This window comes from Hemiscyllium ocellatum, chromosome 20, assembly GCF_020745735.1.
Source record: "Hemiscyllium ocellatum isolate sHemOce1 chromosome 20, sHemOce1.pat.X.cur, whole genome shotgun sequence".
NCBI lineage: Eukaryota > Metazoa > Chordata > Chondrichthyes > Orectolobiformes > Hemiscylliidae > Hemiscyllium > Hemiscyllium ocellatum.
Window position 1 is genome coordinate 26575129 of NC_083420.1, and position 21700 is coordinate 26596828.

The 21700-nt window shown below is 40.0% G+C and overlaps 1 protein-coding gene across 2 annotated transcripts in view; it reads left to right on the forward strand.

Annotated features, from left to right (window-relative positions):
• Window positions 1-21700, forward strand: part of rab11fip3 (RAB11 family interacting protein 3 (class II)) — a 103545-nt gene that overhangs the window by 31766 nt on the left and 50079 nt on the right. For both annotated transcript variants that reach the window (XM_060840677.1, XM_060840676.1), the window contains exons 2-3: window positions 4560-4653; window positions 17275-17366. In XM_060840677.1, coding sequence (XP_060696660.1) covers window positions 4560-4653; window positions 17275-17366 — 186 coding nt within the window. The remainder of the gene's footprint in view (window positions 1-4559; window positions 4654-17274; window positions 17367-21700) is intronic.

A 21700-nucleotide genomic window follows, 5' to 3' on the forward strand; every position in this document is an offset into this window, starting at 1 on the left:
ATAATGAGCTGCCTGCCCTGCCAGTCTACCTGAAGATGAGCAGTTGCACTCCTGCCTTTCCTTCACTTTCTGCCACACTGCCCCAGTATGGAGGAATAACCCTTCCAGCAGTATAATGTTTCACAAACAAAGCTTTAATAGGTGTGCAGCAGGAAGTGCAAAATGGGCCAGGAGTTAGAGAGCTGGGAGGACTACCTGGAAAACAGGCTGGATGATATTGTGGAGGTAGAAAATATCAGGGATTTGAAAAAGAAAACTACTTTCAAAATCAGTTCTCTGGATTTGTGGATGTACCTACTAGAGAAAGTGCAAGACTTTACCTACTCTTGGGGAATGAGGCAGTGCACGTGACTGAAGTGTCAGTGGGGGAGCACTTTGGGGCCAGTCACTAGAATTCTATTAGTTTTAAAATAGTGATAGCAAAGGATAGACCAGATCTAAAAGTTGGAGTTCTAAACTGGGGGAAGGCCAATTTTGATTGTATGAGGTAAGAGCTTTCAAAAGCTGATTGGGGCAGATGTTCGCAAGTAATGGAAAATGGGGAGCTGTCAGAAATGAGATGATGAGAGTCCAAAAACTATATATTCCTATTAGGGTGAAAGGAAGGGTTGGTAGGTGTAGGGAATGCTGGATGACGAGCGAAATTGAGGGTTTGATAACAAAAAGAAGCAAGTATATGTCAGGTGTAGACAGGATAGATCGAGTGAACCCTTAGAGTATACTGGTCACTATTCCACTGTTGGAATATCACGTAATTTTGGTCTCCTTCCTATCGGAGCAATGTTGTGAAACTTGAAAGGGTTCCAAAAAGATTTCCAAGGATATTGTCAGGGTTTGAGGATTTGAGCTACAGGGAGAGGTTGAATAGGTTGGGGCTGTTTTTCCCTGGAGCATCAGAGGCTGAGGGGTGACTTTTTATAGAAGTTTACACAATTGAGGGATATGGATAGGTTAAATAAACAAAGTCTTTTCCCTGGGGTGGGGAGTCCAGAACTTGAGGGCATAGGTTTAGGGTGAGAGGGGAAAGATATAAAAGACCTTGGGGCAACTTTTTTCACAGGGTGGTATGTGTATGGAATGTACGAGTAAAAAATGAGGTCTGCAGATGCTATGGAATGAGCTGCCAGAGGAAGTGGTGGAGGCTGGTACAATTGCAACATTTAAAAGGCATTTGAATGTGTTTATAAATTTGGAGGGCTATGGGCCAGGTGCTGATAGGTGGAATGAGATTGGGTTGGGATATCTGGTCGGCATGGATGAGTTGGACCGAAGGGTCTGTTCCTATGCTGTACATCTGACTCTGACTAGTGCAGCTTGATGAGGACCAGATTGCAGATAAAATCTTATGTGAAGACACAGGCTGGTCTATTCTAGATCACCAGGATACTGAAATTCTAGCAGAGATGATATAAAGGTACAAATTTAGGGTTTTGAAGGCATGGCAGTGATGGTGTGTATTTGTGGAGGGAGTGGAACACATCCTCCAGCAGGCTCAATCCATCAATCAAGACTAATGCTTGTCACACTGTCGTCCAGATTCTATACCGTAGAATGTTTTGAAGCGCAGCAGCAGTAGAGGGAAAATAGATTTGAAAGAAGATCCTATCCATCTATTAATGTGGATGGCTCAAGTCTTCTAAAAGTTGAAGGTGGTGCACTGGCTCTGTGGTTAGCATTGCTGCCTCACAGCACCAGGACCCAGGTTCAATTCCAGCCTCTGGTGACTGTGTGGAGTTTGCGCAATCTCCTAATGTCTGCGTGGATATCCTCCAGGTGCACAGGTTTCCTCCAACAATCCAAAGATGTTCAAGTTAGGTGAATTGGGTTCAAGAGTGTGGTGCTGGAAAGCACAGCAGGTCAAGCAGCATCCGAGGAGCAGTAGAATCGACATTTTGGGCATAAGCTCTTCATCCCTGATGAAGGGCATCATGCTCTCGATCCACCACTCCAATATCTGCAGTCCTCCATTTTTCCAGGTTAGGTGAATTGCCCATAGTGTTGAGGGATGTATAGGTTAGGTGCATTAGTCAGAGGTAGGTGTAGAGTAATAAGATAGGGGAATGGGTCTAGGTGGATTACTCTTCAGAGGGTTGCGTGTGAACTTGTTGGGCCAGTGGGCCTGTTTCCACACTAGGTATTCTGATTATAAAATGAAGCGTGTTTTGTCTTCTGGTAACAGCTGATGTCATTTTCAGCTGCTGGAAGTGGGAGTTCTTGAGTTACGGAACTGGATGTCATCATAAACAAATGATTTTAAATTCAGTCTTCCAGAGATGGGAATTCAGTTAATTAAACAATATTTTCCCTTACACAGCCATGCTAGTTTCATGAACCTGCATTTACATTGGTGTTTTTTTTTCATTCTGGTTAAGTTTTGTACTTGCTTTGCCTTTCAATCTTTATCAATCATTGCTTATGAATCAAGCAAGGTCAATGGCTAGGTTGTGTGGCAACATGGCCCAGATAACAACACACACCCCTCTTCGCTCTGCACAAATGTTTAGTATGTTGCTCATTTATCTTGCTTGGATAAGAACTAGCAGATCATCTATCAGCATTAATGTAGCAACATGGGCAAGGATGGAAGATGGTTTGAGGTTCCAAATGGTGTATTATTTTGGATAGTGGACATAGATCTTTGCTCATCTGCATTGCCAAGAATCTTAACAATCGCCCAGTACTGTGTATTCCTGTTACTTGTTCCAGTGTGAAACACCTCACACCTTTCTACATGAAACTCCTTCTAAACCCTTCTTACTCATATACCTATTCAGAAGCCTTTTAAATATTTTGATTGTACCAGCCTCCACTGCTTCCTCTGGCAGCTCATTCCATACATGCTCCACCCTGTGTGTGAAAACATTGCCTCTTAGGACCCTTTTATCTTTCCCCTCTCACCTTTTAACCTATGCCCTCTAGTTTTGGACTCCCCTACCATGAGGAAAAGACCTTGGCTATTCACCCTGTCCATGCCCCTGATAATTTTATATACCTCTAAGGTCACTCCTCAATGCTCCAAGAAAAACAGCCCCAGCCTGTTCAGCCTCTCCCTAAAGTTCAAATCCTCAACCCTGGCACCTCCTTGTAAATCTTTTCTGAACCCTTTCAAGTTTCCCAACATCTTTCCTATAGCAGGGTGACCAGAATTATGTGCAGCATTCCAAGACTATACTCATTCTGGCCAGTGGGATGTAATGGAATGCTGCATTAATTTAGGCTATTGAGTCAAGCATGCTCTGTGAAGAATGCTTACTGTTTGTTTATTTTGGGTATATGGTTGATTGTGCCCTGTTTTAGTGTAGATGTCATTACTGTTGAATTGTAGGCTCTTTTGGAGTTCAAGACTTAGCTGCAAAGTGGAAGTTGTTTTTGCATTTTTTTCATCTAGCACATTCAGGAGAGGTATTGCAACTGTGTTATAGAAAATGTATATTCAGTTGCAACCTTTCCATTTGATAATGAAACAAAGCATTGATGTAATGTCTTTAATAAAGGTTTGTCTCTCAGTTGCAAGATGCTGTATAAGTTCTCTCCTGAGGGTAAAAGCTTTGGTTTCTACTCCAATAGGTCAAGTTTGGGAATATCTGACTTCCCTTCTCCTGCCTCTGAAATTTTCTGATTTTTGTATTCTTCTGGTGTATGCCTATGCCCTACTAGGGCACAGATTTTACTTGTCCTCCTGATAGATCCTAGAATCCCTGTAGTGTGAAAGCAGCCATTTGGTCCAACAAGTTCATACCATCTCTCCAAAGAGCATCCCACCCAGACCCTATCACCGTAACTCTGCATTTCCCATAGCCAATCCACCTGACCTCCACATGTCAGGATATGGGAGGAAACCAGAGCAACTAGAAACCCGCACAGACACTGGGAAGATGTGCAAACTGCACACAAACGATTGCCTGAAGTAAGATTGGAATCTAGGGTCCCTGACAATGTGAGGCAGCGGTGCTAATCACAGAACCACCGTGCAGTCAACAAATATTCTTGGATAAATTGATTAAATACAAATCCATATTATGTCAATTATGTAGTGAGTTTACTGTATGAATTATTTTGGCTACAAAATGTTGAGCTGTGAATTGTGTCTTATGAATCATAGTGTGAAGAGATCACTTTACTATCCAGGGAATCCTGACCAGTGCCCTTACACTTGTAGCTGAAGAAAGCAAATCTCTAGCCATTTGGATGAAATTTTTAATTTAATGACCCTGTCAGGAGTTGTACTCGCGGGATTTTCAATTGTTAGTGGTGATCTTACATGGAAGATGCATGTGCAATAAATTTCTAGGTGCATGGATAATTCAGGGATATGAAACTAAACATAACCATGATTAAATGGCCTCCCCTTACTATATATTTCTGTTTGTTCAGTGAATTCAAGTTGTATCTTGTGTATAATCACATTGTGTACTGCAGAGGTGACTTTTTTTAAATGCACTTTATGTACACATGCAATTGCCAACTATCAAGATTTTTGTTGTCAGAACAGGCTGTCTGTCTTTTCATGGTTGTCCGCTTGATTAAAAAATTGGACTTTTTTCATTTTGTCCCTTCAGGCAAAGGAATTAACCAAGTACCTCGATCCTGCTGGTCTGGGGGTCATTGCATTTGATGATTTCTGTCGAGGAATTGCTGCTATTAAAAATGGAGGTATGGCAAAGTAATATGCAGGTTTACACGTTTTGAGTTGGTTTATATGATATGGCATTGTTTTATTGTGCATAATTACTTTAAAAAATAAACTGGAAGGATTCTGTTTAATAGTGAATTAACCATAAATACTGTACAAAACTTTAACTGTTTTTGAGCATTATTTGATGAACCCATAACTTGTTTCCCTTAATTGAATTGAAATTCTAACTGTTTGCTGAAAATCATGAGCATGAATAGGATAAATAGAAAAGGACTTTCCCCTGGGTTGGGAGTCCAGAACTAGAGTACATAGGTTTACAGTGACAGGAGAAAGTTCCCTTATTTAAATCTAAGGGAAATGTTTTTTCACGCAGAGGGTGGTGCATATGTGGAATGAACTGCTTGAGTTATTGGTGGAGGCTGGTACAATTACAAAGACGGGTATGTGAATAGGAAATGTTCAGAGGGATATGGGCCAAGTACTGGCAAATAGAACTAGTTTAGGTTAGAATATTTGGTCGGCATGGATGAGTTGGACCATACGGTCTGTTTAATTGCTGTGTGTCTGTCTGTCTGTCATCTCAGTCTGTCTTCCCAATTCAGTTTATCGGTTACGCGCACCCGTCCCCGTCCCTCGCTCCTTTAAAGCCAGTCAAAGCCTTCATCCTCTCTTTTCTCATTATTTAAAAAAAAGCCTTCGTTTGAGCATACTTTACACCCTCCCGGTATGTTTTGGAGTTTGATATGAATAACCTCTACAACTCAAATAAGTCTACAAGCAATCTACAAAATCAGTCTGTTATCAGACAACAATGTTTGTCGTACTTGTATGTTAAGAGCATCTTTAGGGATGCTGTAAAGAATTTGGAGTTGGGCCTGTGTAAGCGTTTTTAAGGTGAGTCGTAATCTACAGCTAAGTAAGACCTGTATCTCTTGCATTCAAACAAGTCTGAGAAAAGGCAAGAACTGCTCCAGTCTGATTATCAGTGTGTATAGGTGAAAACAATGACTGCAGATGCTGGAAACCAGAGTCTAGAGTGGTGCTGGAAAAGCACAGCAGGTCAGGCAGGATTCCTGATGAAGGGCTTTTGCCTGAAACTTCTTCCCCTCCTTCCCCCCCCCCCCCCCCCCCCCCCCCCCCCCCCAGCTCCTGGGATGCTGCCTGACCTGTGCTTTTCCAGCACCACTCTAATCTAATCTAGACTCTTATCAGTGTGTATGACAGTTTCAGATATGCCTGCCCACCATGCAGGAGTATTGTACCCTGGCTTGAAACTTGGTAATATTTAGGTATTACTGAATCTTCTAGAGGATTATTCGCAGCAGTTTCCTGGACCAACAAACAAACCCCTCGTGGACCAGGTGGTCATCAAAGATGTTCAGTGTATTGTTGCAAGATAGATAGAAATTCTTGCCATTTTTTCAAGATGGAATACGTGTGGGTCTGCACATCCATGTATTCCTCATTGTCCTTCTTCTCAATCTATGCCTATCTATTTGCAGCTTTCTGACCATTGCTTACAATGTTTGATTAGGGAACTACAAGCTTCAACCACTTTTGCCTAACTTAAGTCACTAGACTTTAAGTGTTAAACTTTCTCCCCACAGTTGCTGCCAGACCTGCTGAGTTTCACCCAGATTTATTTTTGCCTAATTTCACGCTTCCTTGTCTGGGTCATCACCTTTTATTGAGAAATCAGAATATTTGGTCTAACAAATCCACACCCAGAATATCCTACCCAGACCCTTTCCCCTACCCTAATACTTTAACATTTTCCCCTGACTAATGCACCCAACCTACACATCTCTGAACACTATGGGCAGTTTAGCATGGCCAATTCACCTAATCTGCACATCTTTTGGATTGTGGGGGGGAAACACCAGATTACCCAGAGGAAACCCATGCAGACATGGGGAGAATGTGCAAACTCTACACAGGCAGTCGTCCGAGGCTGGAATTGACCCCTGGCACTGAGACAACAGTGCTAACCACTGTGCTGCTCAGAATAACTTATCAACCAGAATTTGATTGTCCATATTCAGTGACTGGATCATGTTGCATTTGCCTCAATCTGATTTGTTGAATTCTAGGTGCATTTTACTGACAAGTTTTTTTTTGTATTTCATAATGCTGCAAATAACTTATGATTGGTTTTAATCATAAGTATTCTCTTAGATTATAGTTTAAATTTTCTTGCATTTATGGAGACGAGGGCTTTTTTTTTATGACTTCCTATTTCTCTTCTGTTTCAATCAAAAACTACAAAATTGATTTTGGTTTTCTGATTTTTTTTTTCCCTTCTGCATTTGGAGTTTTACTGCTTCAAATCCTGCTGCAGTGGTTTACAGCTCAGGGCAAGAATGAACCAAGGATCCAGAAGATATTAACATTTCTTTTATCCCAGAAGTAAGCCAGTTCTTGGTTTTAGAGTTGTGGTTTGTTTGTCTGAACTAGATAAAGTAAAATTTTGACAATTTAGGTGACCATTTCATAAGCCTGTAAGAAAAAGGAATGATAGTAAGCCATTCAGCCCCTTGGGCCTGCTTCTCTATTCAGTAGGATCTAAAATAGTTGATCTGAAATTCCTGATGTCCACTTTCCTGCATCTTCCCTGTAACCATTGATTCCTTGACTGACTGATTTTATGTATCTGTCTTAACTACACACAAGGACTCTGCCTGCCACCCTCCCCCACCCCTGTTCTGTGGCAAGGAGTTTCAAGAGACACAATCCTCCGATTCCAATAAACCTGTAATGCTGCCATTTTCTTTTGTGGCAAGTCTTTATGGCTTTCATTTTTATTTGTAGATCTATTGTAGTTTCACTTGATTGTGCAATGTGCACTACAGCTTTATTGTAGTTTTGAACTAATTTGTGATGCAAGCCTGCATTAGTAGGGCTTTTGAGCACTCTGATTCTTTGGTCGTACTTTTTTTGTCTAGTTGTAAATCAAGATATCTGTATGAAAATAATGCCTTTTATTTCTTCCATAAATGTTGAACATTGTCCTCTGGAATATTTAAGTGTGAATGTAATCTCGAAAGGTATGTGGTTAAAACATGAATGTCCAAATGGTGAAATGAGATTTGTTAACAAATTCTAATGGTGCTGTAGCTCCAAGATGCTGCCTGACGGGATTTTTGTTTGGGTTTCCCATCTTCTGTGACCTTGTTTGGTTCGAGTGCCAGTAATTCTGGAAACGAGCACGCCTTGCAGCAGCATTGTCTCCATTTTAACTTCTGTTGTTCCATGAATCTCTTGGATCGAGGTGCTCTTCTAAAAACATCAACTTTGCTTTGTGAACCAACTTCTTGGTTCTGAATATAATTTAAACTGCAGTACAGAGATTTGGGACTGCTTTACATAAATCACAAAAAGCATCAAAAGTTCAATAGGTAAGAGAAATGGACTGTTGGCTTTTTTTTTCTTAGCCTTTTTTTAAAAATCTATATTCCATTCGCTATCTTGCTAAAACTGTGCAAGGCACTAGTTAGACCACATCTAGAATATTGTGAACAGTTTCTTGTTCCCTTTTTTTATCTAAGGGAAGATGTGTACTGACATTTGGAGGCAGTCTAAAGATTCACTGAGGTCGATCATGGAGGTACTGTCAGCATGAGGATTCGGGTTAGCCATCAGGTCTGAAATGTCTGAAGCAAGTGATTCCCATGTGTTGGTGGGGATGTTGCATTTGTTCAAGGATGCTTTAATGGTACCCCTGTAGTGTTTCCTTTGCCTTCCTATTGTAGGGCTTGGAGTAGAGTACTTATGTAGGAATTCTATGTCCTGTGGCCTGCCTATTGCAGATAGTTTTATGACCAGTGCATTGACAGTGCGGAGACTGACTTGGGAGAGGATGCTCCCATTGGTATGCCTCCTTTGAGTCTACCTTGCAGGAATTTGCAAAACCAGTGTTGGTGATCACTTCTGGGATTTGGTGTTGTATGCGTATGGTTCTGGTTTCTGAAAAGGAGGTTGAGGACAGCAGCTGCTCTTTAGGCTTGGTGCAGGGTTTGAGACCCGAGACTTCGAACAATCTACTCCCTCCATCACGGACACTCCAATAGTGACAGTATGTATTATCTACAAGATGCACTGCAGCAATTCACCAAAGATCCTTAGCATCTTCCAAACCCGCAACCTCTTCACCGAGACAGACAAGGGCAGCAGATACTTGGGAACCCCACCACTTGCAAATTCCCATCCAAACTGCTCATCATCCTGACTTGGAAACATATCCCTGTTCTTTAAGTGTCGCTGGATTACATTTGGAGCACGACCTCTTAAATATTGTACTAAGTTACTTCTGACGCTAGTGTAAGTAACCATTCCAATTTCTGGTGATAACACTACTGCAATGGGTATACCCATCTGTAGGTGCCCCATCGTTACGATTCCTTCATTGTTGCCATACCAACATTTTGGACTGCAGCCCTAACAACTGAGCACATCCCTGCAGTGTTTATACATAACCTGGTAAACACTCATTGCAAACTAATCGGGTTGGAGCACAAACAACATTTCACGGGCATATGAATAACAATCTGATTATAGTAATTACCAAAGTAGAAGTTTGTCCAGTTGTGCTTCCCCCATGCTATCAAGGGGAGATAAAAAAACAAAAGCTCGTAAATTGGGGACAGTGGCAAAAAAGAAATTGGCCAATAATACAGAACAGTTTTAGGTGTTGGCTAGAAATGAGGCCAGACAAATTACAATCTTCACATTTTGCACTGAAAACGGAGTATAAAATCGCCTAGTCATTGGGTATTTTTCCTCCTTCTGTTGTGTATGCTTTTACCCCTCCCCCTGTCCTCTTGTTTTGTTACTGGAATGAATACTTGTTAGCTCGATTTGAGCGTTTTAAGTTCTGTATTACTGTTGTTCGAGTGCCAATTTGTGAAAGGCGGAGGTAATGAAATACCAAAGTGATGAAATGAAAAGCTATTACTCTACCAAAGTTAGGTTATGTGGTTTAAAGGTAATTTTCTCTTTTGTTGAGGATGTAAAAACTAATCATCATCTGTTTTTGAAAATCCGAAGTAGTGTGCACTGTGGGAGGCTGATTTACATAGTTGCCATTCAGGCTGTTGCATGCACTAATGGTTTGGCATAGCCAAGAGCGATGTTACATTGTTAGTCTAGCTGTCTAAACAAATTTCAAACTATTATGGTACGTGTGGAACTGCCAAATATATTTAGGGAGAGGTCAGGTGCAAGAGGTAACCGCATCGAGTCTTTTCAACTCGCATATATTGTGTTAGTCTGAAAGTTCTATGTTTTTTGCCTGATGGATATTGCACAAATTTTAACAAAATAGTTGATCAAAATCCAAGGACACTTGCTGATAGAAATTATGATAAATGAAAACTGAATTGGAAAATTTATGACTACAATCATTCATCAAGAGGCTTTTAATCTACTGTTTTGAATTCCAGTCTCCATAATTCTTTCACATCCCACAGTTTGTAATTCCTAGTACCTGTTTATTACTCCATTTAAACCCATCGTTTCACTTCATTGCACAGATGTTAGAAAATGTTGCATATAACTAATATGCTGCCAATAAAGGACAAGTGTGGACTCAAAATATGCTGGTTGATGGAGGGCTTGGAGCCTGGGAGTAAGACCTTGAAGACTGGAGAAGCTGTGGTCCCAACATCACAATGGATGTAACACAGATCTCTTTTCCATGTAGAAGAAGAATGAAGGTCATCAATCAAGGTCATGAGACATGATTTCCTTTGCTTAAAGCCATATTGGCTATCCCTAATCGGTCCTTGCCTGTCCAAATACATGTATGTCCTGTTCCTCTGGATTCTCTCCAACAAGTTGCCCACCACCGATGTTAGGCTCACTGCTGTAAAGTTCACTGGCTTTTTCTTGCCACCTTTCTTAAATGGTGGCACTTCTGGTACCTCACCTGTAGCTATCAATGGTACAAATATCTCAGCAAGAGGCCCAACAATCACTTCCCTATCTTTTCAGAATTCTAGGATACACCTGATCAGGTCCTCTGATGTTTTATGCATTGTAAGACATCCAGCACCACCCTTCAAAAATAAGGACATTTTTCAAGATGTCGTCGTCATCATCTGTTTTCCCCATATTCCACAGTAAACACTATCGGAAAATTACTGCTTTAATATTTTGCCCCGTCTCTTGCGGTTCCACACAAATGCTGACTTGCTGGTCTTAGAGGGGGCCCTGTTCTGCCGCTAGTTATCTTTTTGTTAATGTATTTATATACTAGTATAAATTCATTTATGCTATTCTTCATTTATACTCTTCTAAGCTTTTGAAGAATGGCACATTAATCTTGATCTCCTGATATTTCCACTGGCACATACTGTATGAAACCATTGATTTTTGTGTGGATCTTTTGGTATATCATACAAAAATCTTCTAAACAATTGATATGCTACCCGTGCTCCTGGGGTGGATAGCATTTTAAAAGAAAAACTCATGTTATCCTGGATATAAAATTAAATTGCAAGAGTCCAATATGTGAATGGAGATTATAGAAGTACTTAAAATAATTATTTTTCTGACTTACTCAGATGTACAGCATTGAAACAGACCCTTCGGTCCAACCCGTCCATGCCGACCAGATATCCCAACCCAATCTAGTCCCACCTGCCAGCACCGGCCCATATCCCTCCAAACCCTTCCTATTCATATACCCATCCAAATGCCTTTTTAAATGTTGCAATTGTACCAGCCTCCACCACATCCTCTGGCAGCTCATTCCATACACGTACCACCCTCTGTTTGAAAAGAAAATGCCTCCTAGGTCTCTTTTTTTATATCTTCCCCTCTCCCCCTAAACTTATGCCTCTAGGTCTGGACTCCCTGACCCCAGGGAAAAGACTTTGCCTATTTATCCTATCCGTGCCCCTCATAATTTTGTGGAATTAAGTCTCAAGTTGACCAAGCTGCTGCAAAACAAATGTGTTGACCTACAATGTTAGGAAGAACTTGTACCATATCACCTCTTCGAATGTACATGAAGTACTTTGAAACGAATGTACTTTTTGCGATGTTCCTAAAATGAAATTAAATGTCTGTTTTCCAACAATAGTGGTTGTGGGAAGAATATTGGGCAGAGCAGGGGGGTCACTGTGCCCAACTTTGTCCATTGACCTTTAATGCCTGCGAGGAATATTCTATAGAAACAAATGGTTTGAATAAATCTCTGATCTATCTTTTACTGCACTAAAGTAATGATTTAGTAGAGGTGTTCAAGCTTTAGCTTGGGTATATGGATGGGCGGCATAGTGGCTCAGTGGTTAGCACTGCTGTCTCTCAGCACCAGGGTCCTGGGTTTGATTCCTGCCTGTCTGTGTGGAGTTTGCACATTCTCCCTGTGTCTGCGTGGATTTCTTCCGGGTGCTCCGGTTTCCTCCCACAATCCAAAGGTGTAGGTGAATTGGCCATACTAATTAGGTGCGTTAGTCAGGGACAAATATATAGGATAGTGGAATGGGTCTGGGTGGATTTCTCTTCGGAGAGGTGGTGTGGACTTGCTGGGCCGAAGAGTCTGTTTACACCCTGTAGAGAATCTAATCTAAACATTCAATCTTCACGCTGGTGAAGAAAACATTAGTGACTTTGCTCCTAGCTTTTGCAAACTTCAATCTCCTCCAGTTACTAGCATGACTTTATGGTGAAGTGCCTTTTTCTGAAATAAACCTATTAAAAATTTAAGTTCTGTTTTGCATTACAGTTCCAGGCCTAGCTGCAATGAATTGCAGCTACCACAAGCAGATCAATTCCTCTTGTCTGATGCTTTATTTTGAGCATTGCTGTAAACAGGAATATTTTCCACACGCCCTTCCCTCTAACAGCCACAGGATGTCATCTCTTAAACACCACCTAATCAATTGTTCCCACAAATAGGGAGTGAGAGGTGTTGGAAAGACTTCTTTTTGGCAATTTTTAAGCTAAACGATGACAAAGCTGGGGGATGGATCAATTTTGGAATTTGAGAATAAGTCACGAGCAGTTTCCAGCAGTCTGTTTCAAATACTTTTTTATGGTTGAATTATTTCCCAGATCTTGCTTTGTTTCAATTTAGTAGTTTCCTTGGGTAATTAAAGCAGAAGGTAAATAGAGCTTAATGCAGTTACACTGGCTAGAGGTATGGTGGTGAGTTAGGATGGAATGGATAGTATGGGGAAAACCTGAAATAGATAGTGATCTAAAAAAACATTTTTTCAGTAAAGATCATTACACTAAAGATTTTTTTTTGAGTCTCTAGATTTCTTAACTGTTGCAATGATGCCTGTCTTAACCACTAATAGTGGCAAAGAACTGTCTTTAATGGAGAGGTTTCTTTCTCCGAGCATGTACTGATTTTTTTAATATATAATTACAAAGTTGTCTCTATCAAGACCACTGCTATTCATTATTCAAGATGTCTACTAGTTTCTCAACTTTGTTCTGATGAATTTATATTTGCCTCCATTTATACTTCCTACCCCTAGCATCATAAAAGCATATCAAATGTAAACACGAGTGTGATATTATGGGCTCTTTAAACTTGATGTGCCTTTCATACACAAAGGTTGATCTTTTGACCTCCCCTCCATTTTTTTTTTACATCTGCTTATCTCCTACAACTTGACTCCCATGTGTAGTTCAGAACTCTGATTCTATTCAATGTAGTTATTCAATGATTTACTTCTGCAATTCTCTGGAATAGAGAATTCCCTTGAATGAAATTTTTCCTTCTCTTCATTCTTTAAATGGATGACCTGTTGGTCTGAAATTCTGCCCCTGAGTTCTAGAAACCTGCCCAGCTAGGGGAAATGTCTTGTCAGCATCCACTCTGATAAAGCCTCAATTTTCTTTTGACTTGGTAAGCTTATTACAGGGGGCCACCAACTTATGAAGCATCATTTATGAGCGCACTCCCATACAGAGGTATAGTAACAATTTTTAAGATCTGATGTAAAAATGTTTCCTCTTACTTTAAATGGCTATTTATATTGACCTGCATTGTGTTCCAACTTGTGTTCAAATTGACTTGCAAGCAGATTCAAGATTGGGACCTGGTCACAATGTGGGGACTGCAGTGTATTGTGAATCTTTCTTTCAACGAAGATACCATTACTCTTCTAAATTCCAATAGTTAAGTCGAGCTTTTCCAGCTCTTCCTCATTAAAATAGCCTGCCCATTCCAAGCATCAATCCAATAAGCTTTCTCTGAACTACTTGCAATGCACTCACATTCATTTTTTAAAAAATCTGACAGTGCTATATATGACACAAGATGTGGTCTTATCAATGAGGAGAAAGTTTGCAGAGGAGATGACCTGGGGGGGGGTGGGGCAGTGAGAAAGGGACTCACTGAAATCCTTGCAGAGGGAGGAAGAGAGCTTCTGCAAGTAGTCCCTCCTCCCTACCTTTTATCTTAGCCTGCTGGACACACTTTCCTCATTCCTGAAGAAGGGCTTATGCCCGAAATGTCGAATCTCCTGTTCCTTGGATGCTGCCTGACCTGCTGCGCTTTTCCAGCAACACAATTTCAGCTGTGATCTTATCAATGCCCTGTATAACTGAAGCATACATTCTGACTTGTATTGCAATGAGAACTGAACATGTTAATATGTTAGCTTTCCTAGTTAGTTGCTCTATCTATATTCTAGCCTTTTGCAACTCAAACCTCTGCAATCTCTCACCAACTAGAATTTTTTCCATGTTGAAATGGAGACTTTATACATCTGTAATCCATTTACAAGATCCTAACCCACTTGCTAAACTTCTCTACATCACTTTGTACTGTCCTTGTATTCCCATCACAATTTAATTTCCTATCTTGTGATCACAAATTTTAGCAACTATATATTGAGTCCCTTATATCAGAGTCATTTCTATAAATTGTAAACAGTTAAGGTCCCACCACTAATCCCTGTGGTACAGTACCCATTGCATCTTGCCAATCAGAAAATGACCCATTTTAAGTGCCTAATGTTTCTTAAGTAGCCACATTTTTATCCATGCTACTTCCTTATTACAGTGCCATAAGCATTGATTTTTCATAATGTTTTGATTATCCAAAGATGTGCTGTTAGGTGGATTGGCCATGCTAAATTGCCCTAATCTCCAGGGATATACAGGGTATTTGAATTACCCATGGTAAATGCAGAGTCACAGAAAAAAGGTGGGAGTTGGATCTGAGTGGGATGCTCTTTGGAGTTGGGTTGGGGAATGTCATTGCCAACTTGATGGGCCAAATGGCCCCTTTTTTTTTAACCCCACTAAATATTATGATTCTAAAACCTAATCAAATGCCTTCTAGAAATCCTACTATCGTCCACCCACTGGTGGTTCTTTAATCACCTTGTTTTTCTTCAAGAACTCCAGAAATTGCTTTTGTGAAATGGAAATCACAATTCCTTACTATACCAGGGACTCTTTAAGGTAGTGTCTTTAATAATATTGCAGCTTGTAACATACTTATGATTACATTAAGCTAACTGGCCTGTAATCTTCTGCTTTCTCTATCCCTTTTTGGAATAAGAGTAGTTTGTCCTCCAGTCTAATAAAACATTCCTTGAATCACTAGTGCCAAATGTCAACTATCTTGGTAGTCACCTCCTTTTAAGATCCTAGGATGAACTGTATCAGGATCTAGAGATTTGTCGGCCTGAAGCTCCAACAATTTGCTCTTAGCAGGAGAGCTGATCAGTTAACTAACAAAAATTTGTTGCTATTTTGTGAACAAACTTAGCACAATCCTAACCCTAAGCAGCCCTTCCACAGACTCTTAATATAAGAACTAGGAGCAGAAGTTCACCCCTGTGTAGAACTCCAGGAAAAGTGTAGGAAAAGAGACGGCAGGAGATCAGTCATTTGGAGATTCTGCCTGTTTAATCACTGTAAACAGAAGACACTATCACTGATGGAAACACGGCTTTGATGTAAAGTTTCTATCGCGATCTCGATCCCCTTTGGATGATCCGATTTTCGGATAGTTAGTATTCGGTAATCGAGATTTCTCTGTATATACATTGCAAATAATTGTGGCACACCTCTCGTCACTGATTGCCAGCCAGAATAGCACTCCTTTATCTCCACTCTTTGCTTCCTGTCAGTCAACCAATCCTCTATCTGCGCTCATACTTTACCCCTAACACCATGCATCCTTATCTTATGCAGTCAGTTTCTTGTGTGGCACCTTGTCAAAGGCCTTTTGGAAATTCAACTGCATATTTTTCCAATCTTGTTAGTAAATGATTGACTGTTTTATTACAGTAATATACTCTCTATATTTTCCCCTTTTTATAGTAGATCCTAAACGGGCACAGCCTGAAGCTAGAAATTTTGCATTCATTTGTAAGGAGTACCTTTTATTTTGGTGCTTAAGTCTCCTGGCTCCTAGGTAGCTGAGTACTCTGTCATAAAAATGTTCTCTGTACTTTGCAGTCCCCCTCTTATTTTCAAATACTTCCAAAAAGTGTTATTCTTACGCTCTGCTCCCTAGTAGTTTACTCATCTTTCTTTCCTTGTGAAAGCATCAGCAAAATATGCAAAATTCTCAAAGTACCTGATTTTTAGATCTGGTTTATTAAAAAGCAAGGACCAGATTTTACATTTGATTAGAATCTCAACATATTACAGGTATTTAGCTTCTGGCTACAAGTAAACAATTAACTAAATTAGATAAACTCTACAAAGTAAAACTCAACAACTTTTTAAAATTTCCTTTTACACAGGATTGGGACGAAAATTGTTCCGTAGTCTTTGTTCACAAAATCTGTTGGGCTGGTTCTTGCTGGTCCAAAAAAATTCTCCTTCACATTCCTTACTTCGATAAGTTGCAACTTTTTTAGCATCTCCTAAAAGAGAGGATAAGCTTGGTTTTCCTTTTGGTTTAAACTGGCTTGCTGCATCAAACTTTGGCTGCTGCAGTCAAATTAGTGTTCGATACAGACCAAGCATCACATCACCTCCCTAACTATGGCCACGATATACAAAATGCACCTTTCTTTTACAATCTGATTTTATTTTATTTATCAGGAACCTATAGATTTGTACTCTCTAAAATTGCATCCTCAACGTGAGCATCTTGCGATTTATTGTGTTGCCTTGTGATATTTGCTGCCCCTAGAAGTATAGCGCCTCACTTCTAATTTAATGCTGCCTAACCTGCTGTGCTTTGACCAGCAACACATTTGCAGCGTCACTTTTCTGTGCCCACCAGACTAGTCAATATTTTCTGCAGTGCACTCCTATTCTGTGAACCACTTGATCAATTTTTATTCAATCTGCCATCATCGCAATCATGCTCTGGATAGTTAATTTTAATTTACGTATTAATGAATTTTGTTGAATCCTACTGAAAAACAGTCAGTATAATGACTTTTGACCCTTACCTATTGCTTCCTACCATTTGAACACTCTATTCTATTCTACAGACTTTTAATTTCTGCCCAGACTACAATATGGACTTTTGTCAAACATATTTTGTTAAAATTCATTTTATCATGACAATAATTCATGCCCTTCAAAATGGTCAACTAAGTTATTGCTTAAGACCTTCCCTTAAATCTGCATTGACTCTATGAATCAATTCAAAAAAAGGAGTCATTCTGTCCCTTTGAATTTACTGTTTTGTACTTTTTGTTCCACAGATTCTGATAGCCAGAATTATGATGCTGGACTTGGGAATGAGGATAATGAGTTACCCTGTACTGAGGAGTTTGAGGATTTCATCTGTTTTGAGGTAAGTATATTGATTTGGTACAGAGAAGTCATGCGTCCAGTTGTCTTTTTTAATATATATATATAAAATGTCCAGCACTTGTTCAGTTAGTAATGTTGCCTTCTGGTACTGATGGCACAAATTCAATTTTCTTCTGAGTTGTTTAGTCTATTCTCCAGTCTTTTGGTTTATTCATTTGAGTAATATGTTGCAAGTTTTACCATCATCACCATAATTACAATGGTCAACTGAAGCTGACGTACCATTGCAATACTGAAGGGTTGCTACAGTGTCTGAGGAGTTTCCTTTCTGGTAAGATGTTAAGCCTTTGTTTAACTGGGTGTTTAAGTTGAAGTGGGAATTCTGGTTGACAAAGTTGCTTTCAAGAAGTTTTTAGTTCTTTCCCCTGGCCAAGTAGACACTTGACTGCATTGCAGAAGGACTGCAATCAGTATTTGGACATTGTGCCATTTTTCATATTTGTATTAGCTTATAATTGCTTCCTCATTCTCTGGCAATTGATTTTATTACTGTCATGTATACTGGGTACAATGAAATGTGTTGACTTGTGTGCCTTACAGGCAGATCGTACTATATAAATGCATCTCTGTAACAGAACAGAGTGCAGGATGGTATTACAGTTGCTGAAAAGGTGTCAAGGGTACTCTTTTAAATATGTCTATTCAAAAGTCTAATAACAGCAGAAAGAAGCTGGTTTTGAAGCTGTTCATACTTACACCCGAGCTTCTTGGGTGTGCCTGACGGAAAAGCATGTTATCTGGGTGGGAATAGTCTTTTGATTGTTAGCTGCTTTCCCAATGCAGCAGGAAGTATAGATTAAGTCGGTGGATGGAAGGCTGGTTGGCATAATGGACTTGAGTTCGCAACTCTCTAGTTTTGTTTTGAAGTTGGGAAAAGCAGTTGCCATACCATGCAGTGATGCATCTAGATAGCATGCTTTTTATTGTGAGTCTATAAAAATGTGGAGTATCTTTAGGGAAATGCTGAATTTCCTTTAGTTTCCTGAGAAAGAAGAGGCATTGTGCTTTTTTAAAACCGTAGTGCCAACATGGGTGGATCAGGACAGATTGTTGGTGATCATCACTCCTTGGAATTTGACACTCCTGACCCTTTCCATCTCAGAACCATTGATGCAGACCTGTATGCTCTCCAATCTGCTACCTGAAATCAATGACCAATTCTTCTGGTTTGCTGACTTTAATGGAGAGATTGTGTTCTTTTTACACCAGACCCCTAAGCATCATCTCTTTCCTTTTACTCTATCTCATTGTTACGTGAGATCTGACCTACAACAGTGGTGTTGTCTGCAAACTTGTAAATGGAGTTGGAGTAGAATCTGGCCACAGTCATGTGTATAAAGAGTATCGTCAGGGGCATTGGTGTTGAGGATTATTGTGGCGATACTGTCACTGATACTTACTGACTGTGGTCTGTTGGTTAGGAAGTCGCAAATCAAGTAACAGAAGGTGATGGTGGGGGGGGTGCGGAGAGAGGATGAAGATGTGTTTTGTGGTAGAGACCTAGGTACCAGAGTTTGGAGATGAATTTGTTTGGAATTGTGGTGTTGACTACAGCTTTGCTTTCAATCATGTCCATGGGAGCCTGCTGTTGATATCCTTGCTGCCTAGATACTTCTGGGATGAGTGAGTCCAGAGACATAGCATCTGCTAATCACCTATTGCACCGGTAGGCAAATTTGTTAGTGATCAAGGCCGTCTGGAACACCTTGAGTTGGTGTGAACCATGACCAACTTCCTTGAAGTTCTTCCATAATTATGGATGTCAGAACCACTGGATGGTTGTCATTGAGGCATGCTGCATGATTTTTCTTTGGCAATGGAATTATGTTGGTCCTGAAGCAGATTGGGACTTCAGATGCCTTTGAACACTCCCGCCAGCAGGTCTGCACAGGTTCTAAATGCACGACTGGAGACTCTGTATTCAACCATTCGCTTTCCATGGGTTCACCCTTAAGGCTGATCTAAAGTCTGTAGCAATGATCAGAGGGTACAGGTGCAACTGAGGCTAATGAGACAGGCTGATATTGTTTCACTGCTGTTCTGTTCTAAGTGAGTGTCGAATATATTGAGTGGGGACAATCAAAAGGAATATATAGCCACTACTTTATTTTTTTTTGTGCTATTCATTTGAAATCTGTTCACTTGCATCTCTTTCATCTGCTTGGTTCTTGTTGAAGTTTCCAGTTAACTTTTTAGTTTGGTTCTGTTCAGTTTTATGCAATTTTGTGTAACCTGGAGAATAAGCTTTCTTATTGACTCCTTAATCCTAACACTTGATAGCAATACTTGTCTGATTTTTCTTCTGCAAGATGGATTTGGAAATGGCTATGCAGTATAAAATCGAACATTATATTAAACTCTTTGATCTCCTTTTTAACTTAACATGGTTACAGCACAGATTATTCAGCTCAGAGTGGAAGCAGATTATGTACAAAAATGAAATGACAACACACTCCCAACAGTTAGCAACAGAACTTTTGATTTCTAATTTTGTAATCTTGTTTTGAGCTGGAAATGTTTGGAATGGGGTACTTGAGTGTTTTTAACTTCAACCTTTCGATCAGCATGTTGCCCTTGAGGCCAATTTATTTGAAACTGTGGTAAATGAATTTTTGTTTACATAAATATTTCTTGTTTTGCTGGCTTCTCCTGTTTACAAAGCAATGTGCTAAGGGCTCAGATGACACTTACAAATCAGTAAATTTACAAATTCTCAACGTCTAAACAGCACACTGACTAAATTTGCTAATTGTTTGTTTAAACCTAATAAAGCCATTAAGGATCTATGGTATGAAGCTTTTGATAGTGGTGATTTTGAAATAGAGGAGGACAATATGACGTCTCTACAGACAAGTCCCACACAATATTTTCATTGCCACTGAAACCAGTAAATTCATTGCTAACGGGATCACTGCTATTGTTGTCATTGAGCCCACACAACAGCTGCATGCCTCATAACCTGTTACTCTGTACGAGAAGCATTCATGCAGCATTGTTGCTACTCTGACATGGTGCAGAGGTGTTTTTCAAGGTACGAATTGCTGTTGCAGATACCTGAAATGCCATGAAGGTGATAACTTGGCATTTTGTGAGCAAACAGTAATTCTGATTGTAAATATTTTGATTCATGACATTAGAGGTGACTTTGAGCTGAGCCTTTAGTCTGACCATTAGTCATTGAGGTGTATACCATAGAAAGAGACCCTTCGGTCCAACTTGTCTATGCTGACCAGATATTCTAAATAAATCTTGTCCCATTTGGTAGCACTTAGCCCATACCCCTCTAAACGCTTCCGATTCGTATACCCATCCAGATCCTTTTAAATGTTGTAATTAGACCAGTCTCTTTCACCTTCCTCTGGCAGCATATTCCATACGCACACCACCCTCACCATCACCATGAAAACATTGTTCCTTCGGTCCATTTTAAATCTTGCCCCTCTCACCATAAACCTATGCCCTCTAGTTCTGGACTACCCACCCACTCCAGGGAAAAGACCTTTTTCTATTTACTCTCCATGTCCCTCATGATTTTATAAACCTCTATAAGGTTGCCCCTCATCCTCTGACTGTCCAGGAAAAATAGCCCTAGCCTTTAAGTCTCTCACTGTAGCTCAAACTCTGCAACCCTGGCAACATCCTTGTACATCTTTTCTGAAACCTTTCAAGTTTTGCAACATCCTTTCAAAGCATAGAGATCAGAATTACATGCAGTATTCTAAAAGTGGCCTAGCTAATGTCTTGTATAAGCTCCATTCTAGAGAAATGGGAACATTTGAAGTGAATATTCCGTTTCTAGAGGTAGTATGGCTTATTATGAAGCCATATGGGATTCATGTGTTTTATTAGCAGAGGCTCAATGTAGGGTGAAGAGGTTATACTCTAGCTGTAGAAAAGCAAAATACAGATGCTGTAAAACTATCTAGTAGTATCTCTGGAGAAAAATAGTTGCTGTTTTATGTTGATCTTTGTTTCCACATATGCTGCCAGATGTGCTGGGTTTTTTTCCAGCAGCTATATTATGTTGCTTTTGTTTAGGTATTCTAATTTACTATTTTTCCCCCCCCCCTTTTTTTTCCCAGGAATGCTTAGTGAAGTTCTGCTCTTCTCTCTGTCGCTTCCATTTTGTCTTTCCAACTGGTTTCCTTTTCATTACTTTTCAATTCCCTCCTAAAGTGTTTACCAAAGCAATTCCCCAGCCAAGTGCTGTTCTTCAATATCTGTACCTCTGGCTCTGACTTGCTGCACTTGGATTCCAACTGAAGTTCCATCTTTCATGTTTCAAATCTATCTGGAAGTTCCTCTGACTGCTCA